This window comes from Hyperoodon ampullatus (genome assembly GCF_949752795.1).
Source record: "Hyperoodon ampullatus genome assembly, chromosome: 3".
NCBI classification, from domain to species: domain Eukaryota; kingdom Metazoa; phylum Chordata; class Mammalia; order Artiodactyla; family Ziphiidae; genus Hyperoodon; species Hyperoodon ampullatus.
Window position 1 is genome coordinate 158,258,880 of NC_136916.1, and position 9,882 is coordinate 158,268,761.

Here is a 9,882-nt window from a genome sequence, read left to right on the forward strand (position 1 = left end):
AAGATAAAACAGGAAAGCACTCTTTAAAAATGTATTTGACAAGTATATATGCAGAGCCTTCTGTCTTCTAAGCACCAGTCTGTGTATGAAAAATATAGCAATAAACAGAACAGGCAGAGTCCCAGCTCTCATCAAGCTAAAATTAAAAAATTCAAAGCCAGGCACAGAAAGACAAATACTGCATGATCCCTCTTATATGTGGACTCTAAAAAAGTTGAATTCATAGTAACAGTAGAATGGTGGTTGCCAGGGGATGGGGGATGAGGGAAATAGGAAAATGTTGGTCAAGAGGTACAAAGTTTCAGTTATGCAGTGTTAAGTTCTGACTGTCTAATACGCAGCATGGTGACTATAGTTAATACTATATTGCATACTTGAAATTTGCTAAGAGAGTAAATCTGAAGTGTTCTCACCACACATAAAAAGTTACATCTGTGTGATGTGATGGATATGTTAATTAGCTTGATTGTGGTAATCATTTCACAGTGTATACATGTATCAGAACAGCACTTTGTACACCATAAATATATACAATTTTTATTTGTCAATTATACCTCAATAAAGTTGGACATTTTTTAATTCAATAGAAGAGATGGAAGTTACAGTCAAGGAATTTTACCAGAAGATTCAATAAAAATAATAGCAGAAAATTATAAGAAAAGATGGAGATATGTCTGATGGTTCCAGGACGGTCCTTTTCCACTTACCAGGAATTCCAGGGAAGAAACTCAAGTTATTGCATTATTCCAAGGCACAAGTTATCCTGGGAACAATACCAAAAATTGTCTTACAGGTGAAGAGCACAGGTCTCCAAATTGAAGGGACCCCTCCATCCCAGTGTCCAGCACAATAAATGAAAAAAGATCTATATCTATATCAAAGCACACTTTCATGAAATCTCACACCAGGGAAGAGAAGGGCATATAATCATTTCACAATATATACATATCTCAAATCATCATGTTGTACACATTGAACATAATATATGTCAATTATATCTCAATAAAGCTGAGAGAGAAAGAAGGCTATAAAAGCTGTCAGAAAGTAAAATCACATCAATGACCAAAGAATATATGGAATCTAAAAAAAAAAGAAAAATGATTCTGAAGAACCTAGGGGCAGGACAGGAATAAAGACACAGAGGTAGAGAATGGACTTGAGGACATGGGGAGGGGGAAGGGTATGCTGGGATGAAGTGAGAGAGTGGCATGGACATATATACACTACCAAATGTAAAATAGATAGCTAGTGGGAAGCAGCTGCATAGCACAGGGAGATCAGCTCGGTGCTTTGTGACCACCTAGAGGGGTGGGAAAGGGAGGATGGGAGGGAGACGCAAGAGGGAGGAGATATGGGGATATATGTAAATGTATAGCTGATTCACTTTGTTATAAAGCAGAAACTAACACACCATTGTAAAGCAATTATACTCCAATAAAGATGTTAAAAAAAAAATGACCAAAGAATAAGAACCTGAATGGCATCGTACTTACCAAAAGCCACACTGGATGCTAGAATTCAATAGAGTAAAGCCTTTAGAATTCTGAAGAAAAGTGATTTGCAACCTAAAATTTATAGCCAGGTAAAGTGTCAATTGAATACAAGAGTAGGGAAAAAGGTCATTTTCAGTCATACAAGGACTCAGAAAATATCTTGCATATATGACCTCTAAAAAATTACTTGGAAATGTACTCCAGGGAATTCCCTGGTGGTCCAGTGGTTTGGACTCTGCACTTTCACCACTGAGGGCATGGGTTCAATCCCTGGTGAGGGAACTAAGATCTTGTAAGCCGGGAAAAGAAAAAGAAAGAAAAGAAAGAAAGAAAGAAAGAAAGAAAGAAAGAAAGAAAGAAAGAAAGAAAGAAAGAAAGAAAGAAAGAAAGAAAGAAGGAAGGAAGGAAGAAAAGAAAGAAAATGTACTCCAGTGAAATGAGGGAGAAAATCAAGAAAGAAGACAACACAGAATTCAGGAAGAGAGTCACGCTGGAGAAAGGGCAGAGACTTAGAGAAGCGTGAACTGTAGACATTGGAGGAACCATGGGTTCCAAGCTGGAAAGCAACAAAACTTGTTCTTTCCAAGTTTTAGAAAGAACATCCTGTCCTAAGTCTGAAGGCAGAATTAGTAGATACTTTCTGGGAGACAAGTCAGGAACTTTTTGCAAAACTCAGTTGAAATGTAATTCAGACCTAAACTAAGGTGGTAGTTATGAGAACCATGACACTGTAGACCCATAAACAGCAGAGCTGAAATCTGATTGGGGGTCTAGCTCAATTGCATTTTACTGTAAACATTCATGGCATGAATACTGAACAAGGACAATAGAGAATCCACAAGGACATAAGCCCTGGAAGATGGCACTTGGTGGGCAGGAAATAAAGAAATACCAGTAGGCTTAGAGGGAAGAATCATTCCATTGGGTTATTTTGAAAAGAAAGGCAGTGCTACATCCACTGGGAAGTATAGGAGCTCCTACCTTCCTTTCTGCAACACTCAGAGCTGTCTGATTAGAACTGTAGATCTCTGCAACAGAGGTTAAATTTTTTAAAAGGGGGAGTTGGAGGGGAAGCTGTTGTTCCCCTTGCTTGATTCTGTAAGGGCTGAAGTAGCACCAGTGCAGCAGCCTACATCAGGAGAGGGCCGTACCTCAGAGCACTTTAGGAGCAGTAGGCTTAATGGATACTTAGAGCTACATCAAGTGGCTCATGTCAGTGGGGAGTGAGATGGCTCCAGATAGATTCTAATTTGGGCTGTAAGGAGTCTATGGCCCTGAGATGAAGTTGAAGAGGAAGGCAAGGGCCAGATCTGCAGGGCCTTGACAAGCATGGTATGAAGAGTAGATGTTATTCATGTACATTAGGAAGTCACTGCGAGGTTTTGAGCAGGAGAATGACCTTGCTCGACCCACATGTTACCACTACTCTACTGTTGTGTGGAGAATGGACTGGAAGGGAGTAAGAGCTGACAAGAAAACTACCACAGCAAGAGATGCTGTTGGCTTGAACCAGAGAGCTTCCATTAGAGATGAAAATACGAACTCTTCTGGAGTTCAAATGCTAGATTAAATGGAGGAGGAGCAGGCTGGTGTCAGGATGGGGGATTAGAAGCTAAATTTGGGATTGATCTGTCAAGTTGGAGCTGCCTATGAAAAATCCATGTGGAAATGTCAAATAAGCAGTTGACTATATAAGCCAAGATCTGGGCTGGAGCTGTATTTGCTTGGTTCCTTGCTTCTGACTTGAGCTTAAACTCCAGACTGTGGCAAGGAGGGCATTAACATTGAACACCTACTATATGCCAAGTACCAATTATGTTACAGATGTTTCCATCACAAAGTTTATACACATTCTCCAAAAACGCCTTCCCAATTCAGCCTCACCAGGATTCTGTGGGACTGAGAAAAGAGCAGAAAATGTCACACTAAAAGCCATGAATTAATTCTACTTTAGTAACTGACACTAATGTCTACACTGTCCCCAACTAGAGGTTATCTGGGAAACGCTCATTGCAGACACTCAGACAAATCAGGGAGTAAATTCCTCCCCCCAAGATTGTTAACGAGTTCCTGGAGGGGTTGCCACACCTGGATCTATGTTCAAAGACTCCAGAGACCTGAAGATATGAAGGAGCCTGATGATAATCCCAGCCCCCAGCCACTGAGCTGTCCTAACCTTCAAGTCTTCCCGGCTGAGTCCCAGACAGTACAGAGCAGACACAAACCATCCCCTCCATGCCCTGTTCAAATTCCTGGCCCACAAAACTATGCTTATAATAAAAAGATTACTGTTTGATGCCGTTTAGTTTGGGGGTATTTTGTCATGCAGTAACAGGAATGGTTACTAAAGTGTTTTCTCAAGAAATATCTATTAAAATGCAAACGTACTACTTGGAAAGATAAACTCTTTCAGATGAATACACACAATCAGTGTATCCAACAGACAGCAAAGCAGAAAAAAGGGGCCAAGAGATACTCTCTTGTTTCATTGACAGAAAAGAGACAAGTAAGTGGCCTCCAGAAAACCGGAGGCATAAAGATGGCCACACTATGAAGACACATGGCTAAAAGAGAAAGAGATGCATCCAAAGGAAGATGAGGCAGGAGAGCAAAGTCCAGCCTCATTTACCTCACAGCTGGGCTTAATTCCTCAACTCTCTCACTAACCACAAAGTTATTCATTTAGGCCAGTTTTCCAAATGTACTTGCTTAATGTTAAAAATCACCTGGGGATCATATAGTAACAAGCACCAAGGGTAATTATTACCCCCAGGCAAGTTTGGGAAATGCTGAAATATGGAATTTTTAAATTAAATATAAAACAAAATAGCGAACATGACACCCTCCCCCCAATAATCACAGTTCTGCAGTGAATGGGGTTAATACTCAAGCTTCCTGTTTATAAAAAGCAAGTAGCAAGTTCTAGCAGCCTTGAACCCTGAGAATGTAAATCCCAGCTAAGTCCAATTACAATAATGTGGAGGAGAAGTTGAAAATATTGGAATTCATTTGCTAATCAGTCATTACTAATTACATGAAACATTAAAAATATGATTCTAAAAAAAGGAATATTTAATGAATGTCAATTTAATTCATTTGATAAAATATAAAATAAGAGAGATGTTAGTTTAAATATTTATGGTCTTATTCAGGCTGTTACTCAACACAAGTAAAAATGATGGAGCAAGATACGTAACCTGGATTCTGTGGGACTGAGAAAAGAGCAGAAAATGTCACACTAAAAGCCATGAATTAATTCTACTTTAGTAACTGACACTAATGTCTACACTGTCCCCAGCCTCACCACCTCAATCTGAATCTCATTTCAAATTGTTAATATAAATACTGGAGTTTTCTTTCCCGGAATACATTTAAAGCCTTCTAAAGAATCTGTGGCGAGATTGTTCTGAGTCACGAAGTCACCATGTAACTGGTTATGACTCCCAAGTTCTGCGTCATTAGGAGAAGATTTTCATGATACTGGTATTGATCCATATCGATGAGCACTTTATCAATCCCAAAACCCTAGCCCCCACAGAGACTGGGAGCAATTTAGGCCCCTCTGAGCCTTTTCAAATTTATTTCTCTTGCCTCTTGAGACCATTTAGTAGTTATATGATGTAGTTTTACAGAGTAAAATTGACATCCATCTCTGATTCCAAGAGTTTGTGTGTATTGTAATGGGTAAAACAAAATGTCTGCTGAACTATGTATTATTTGTACTGATAGATCCTGGAGTTCTAAACAATAAAAATGGAAGTCCCTTGCAACATACCAACTTAGAAGCATAATATCCATCCTTAGACCAGTGGCTGTGTGTAATAACTCAGAGTGCATGTTCTACAGCAGAAAGCATCATGTCATCTCCCCATTAATCTCAGGCCTGTCTGTCTTTCTGGCCAAGAACTGGAAGGCCCTGGCTGCTCACCATCTCTCTGTATCACTGTTCTCTCCCTCCCAGGGATGTCTCTCATACCAGTGTTACTGCCCTGCCATCCAAAGGCCTGGAACACCTGAAGGAATTGATAGCAAGAAACACTTGGACTCTAAAGAAACTCCCACTTTCCTTGAGTTTCCTTCATCTCACACGGGCTGACCTTTCTTATCCGAGCCACTGCTGTGCTTTTAAGAATCAGAAGAAAATCAGAGGGTAAGTGGCAGTGTCTGGAATAAGTGACAAAAGGCTTTGGTGGAAGTTGAATTAATTTCTGGGTTTGAGGAAGAAGCTCTGTGGTTTGAAAACCAGGAGGAGAAGAATTTGGAAACATCCATCAGAGACATGAAGTTCATGGGACACAGTGACTGCAGACCGAAAGTAGTTGCAGATAAGATATAAGGCCTGTGTTGCTGGATCACAGCAGGGGAGGGAAGGATTTTAAGTGATAATGTAGGAGAGGCAGAAATAACCAGATCATGCAGAATTTTGTAGAGGTTACATGACATGATTTCTGGTCTCCAGACCCAACCCATATTAGGTGCCACAACTATGAGGACAGACTTAGGAACAACACAAGCAATTGGATTACCTGGTCAGTTCAGGCCTTGCAAATGTCACAGCTCCCTGGTTACAGTGTGGGCTTTGTAGTCACCTGGGTTTGTGTCCCAGCTTTGCCACTTCCTAGCTGTGTTATCCCACCCTACTCACTTAAACTTCCTGAGCCTTTGTGAAGGGAGATCGTAATGCTACCATTTACAGAGGTTTTGAGAAGAGCAAATGAGAAACTGAGTAGAAAACACCTATCACCATGACCTGGAATTTAAGTTCTCATAATATGTATTATTTTATTAACAGGCTGCTTGTGAGGCTGCAAAAGAGGGATGGCCTTCTTTTTCTCCCACGCTCTCTCCGAATCTTGTCTTCACCTACAGTTTCACTCTGCATCATTTCCCCTTTTGTGTCTGTTCTTCATTTATCTCTTATTCGCTCCCTCTTGGTTTCTATATAGTATCTGCGGGTTGACTTCCTGCACCCAGACTAGCAGTTGTAAATAAGTTGGGATCTAGCTGTGGGGATAGAAGCAAACAGGAAAGTTGAACAGCTGTGCAAAGAAAGCTAATGCGGGCATAACAGCTGCAGAAAACTAGGAGTGGGGTACGGGGATGATGTTAGCCAGCCCTGAGCAGAAAAGGGACCAGGGACGGGTGGGAGGCTAAAGTGGACCCCGAGGGCAGGGTCCAGATTTCTCATCAACCTCCAAACAGGTTGGAATAGGCAGTCCACCTGGCATTTTAAGCAGAGCTCAATAGATGAATCTGCTCAGCAGCCAAAGCCAGTTAAAGAATCCCATTTGGGGAATTCCCTGGTGGTCCAGGGGTTAAGACTCTGTGCTTCCACTGCACTGGGCACTGGTTCGATCCCTGGTTGAGGAACTAAGATCCTGCATGCCACGTGGCATGACCAAAAAAAAAAAAAAAATCCCTTTTGATATCAGTCTGGAGAGCTAGTGAAACACTAAATCTTACTTCCATAAGCATGTCTGCACAATAGTGTCCATTTATTCATTTGTTCAATAAATATTTATTGAGCACCTGTTATATGCCTGGCACTGTCCTATCCACAGCAAGAGCCTTCTTGCATTTTGTTTACGTTCTAGAATGGGAAATCAGAAAAGAAACAGGCAAACAAATAAGAAGATATTAGATAGTGCTGTGAAGAAAATAAACACAAGGCTCAGGCAATTTATTAAAGAAGACGAAGGAAGCCTCTTCTGAGGAAAGAAAATCTGAGTTTAAAACTGAATAATGAGTAGAGGCAGCCACGAGTTTTCCAGGCAAAGGGAACATGGAATTCTAAAGCTCTGAAGAGGAATAATAATAATAATAGTAACCAAAATATACATGGCACTAACAATGTTCCAGGTGCTGTTGTAAGAACTTCAAAATGATAAACTCATCTAATCCTTTAACAATCCAAAATGAAATAGATACTCTCCCTATCCCATTCTACAAATGAATAAACCAATGTTTATAGACCTACCCAAGATGAAACAGCCAGTAAATAGTAGAATCAGATCCTAACCTAGGCAGACTGGCTCTAGCATCCATACTTTTTTTTTTTTTTTTTTAAGTCACTGCTGTTCTTGAATTGGTTGCAGATGAGAAATAAGGACCAATGTCAGTGGTCACACTTGGAGAGGGGAGGGTAATAGGAAATGACATAGGAGAGACAGGCCTGACCAGATCATGTAGAATCTCACAGAATCATGTATATCATACGAAGTAGTTTGCATATTTTGCTAAGTGTTGTGGGGACTATTAGAGGGTTTTCAGCAAGTGGTGACTTATATCTACTGCCTTGCAGAATCCTTGAGTCTTTGATGTGTAATGAGAGCAGTATTCGGAGCCTGCGTCAGAGAAAATCTGTGAAAGCTTTAAATGGTCCCTTCGACCAAGAATATGAAGAGGATCTGGGTGACGGCAGCGCTGGGTACAGGGAAAACTCCAAGTTCCAGGATACCCACAGCAACTCTCATTATTATGTTTTCTTAGAAGAACAAGAGGATGAGATCATTGGTTTTGGCCAAGAGCTCAAAAACCCCCAGGAAGAGACCCTACAGGCCTTTGACAGCCATTATGACTACATTGTGTGTGGGGGCAGTGAAGACATGGTGTGTACCCCCAGGTCGGATGAGTTCAACCCCTGTGAAGACATAATGGGCTACAAATTCCTGAGAATCGTGGTGTGGTTTGTTAGTCTGCTGGCTCTCCTGGGCAATGTCTTTGTCCTAGTCATCCTCCTCACGAGCCACTACAAACTGACTGTCCCACGCTTTCTCATGTGCAACTTAGCCTTCGCAGACTTCTGCATGGGGATGTACCTGCTCCTCATAGCCTCTGTGGACCTCTACACTCAGTCTGAGTACTACAACCATGCCATCGACTGGCAGACAGGCTCTGGCTGCAACACAGCTGGTTTCTTCACCGTCTTTGCCAGCGAATTGTCAGTGTACACACTGACAGTCATCACCCTGGAGCGCTGGTACGCCATCACCTTCGCCATGCGCCTGGACCGCAAGATCCGCCTCAGGCACGCCTACGCCATCATGGTTGGGGGCTGGGTTTGCTGCTTCTTGCTCGCGCTGCTCCCTTTGGTGGGAATAAGCAGCTACGCTAAGGTCAGTATCTGCCTGCCCATGGACACCGAGACTCCTCTCGCCCTGGCGTATATTATCCTTGTCCTGTTGCTCAACATAGTAGCCTTTATCATCGTCTGCTCCTGTTACGTGAAGATCTACGTTACAGTCCGGAATCCCCAGTACAACCCGGGGGACAAAGACACCAAAATTGCCAAAAGGATGGCTGTGTTGATCTTCACTGACTTCATATGTATGGCCCCAATCTCATTCTATGCTCTGTCGGCACTTATGAACAAGCCTCTCATCACCGTTACCAACTCCAAAATCTTGCTGGTTCTCTTCTACCCACTTAACTCCTGTGCCAATCCATTCCTCTATGCCATTTTCACCAAAGCCTTCCAGAGGGATGTGTTTATCCTGCTCAGCAAGTTTGGTATCTGTAAACGTCAGGCTCAGGCATACCGGGGTCAGAGAATTTCTGCAAAGAACAGCACCGGTATTCAGGTCCAAAAGGTTACCCAAGACATGAGGCAAAGTCTCCCCAACATGCAGGACAACTATGAACTGCTTGAAAACTCCCATCTAACCCCAAATAAGCAGGACCAAATCTCAAAAGAGTATAAGCAAACAGTTTTGTAAGTGGTAGGGGGACTCGGGCTGGTTTCTTGAGCGTGCATTCCAACCACTGACACAACACACAGCTGACCCAACCTGCAGGTAGTATTAAGCTCTGGAGAGGGACCAGCATTAACCTAATCATTGCCTCCAAGAAGGAAGAGAGGCTACCGACATGTCTGAATCCCAGGTGATATCAAAGTAATGTATACTTTCTGGAAGAGTTGCTGGATGCTAAGTGCAGTGATGACATTGTATAAAATGCTTAATAAATATCAACTGAGCCATGTTGACATTGAGCTTTCTCACTTTCATATGGCATTTCATACTAAAGATTCAGCAAATGGCAAATGCTATTGACTTGGTTGGTGACCACAAGATGAAACTGGCCCCATGTTGGTTTAGTTCCACTTCATGTTCCCTGATACAACCCAAGAGAATATGAGTCCCTAGAAACTGAAAAGTCAAGCAGAACATCATGCAAGGAACAGCTCTTTTGACAAATGAAGGAGGGGGAAAGTGTAGATTTGAGTTGTTTTTTAAGGCTCTGAAACTTAATCATCTCTTCACAAGAATCTACCTGATGTGACCCAACTGTTGCCTGGAAAAACTGGCAAGATTTCAGCTGTTGTGGCTGAGCAAACTAAGAATTACTCTTCTTGGCCAGTCTTCTGGCATTAAAGATGTGAACTCTAGAA

General features: G+C 41.9%; 1 protein-coding gene across 1 annotated transcript in view; it reads left to right on the forward strand.

Moving 5' to 3' along the window:
* Positions 1-9,208, forward strand: part of TSHR (thyroid stimulating hormone receptor) — a gene marked incomplete at both ends in the record, with an annotated part of 174,172 nt that extends 164,964 nt beyond the window's left edge. Inside the window, 2 exons of the mRNA XM_079700922.1 lie at positions 5,455-5,643; positions 7,795-9,208. Of these exons, the coding sequence (XP_079557048.1) occupies positions 5,455-5,643; positions 7,795-9,208 (1,603 nt within the window). The remainder of the gene's footprint in view (positions 1-5,454; positions 5,644-7,794) is intronic.
* Between the last annotated feature and the right edge of the window lie 674 nt (positions 9,209-9,882).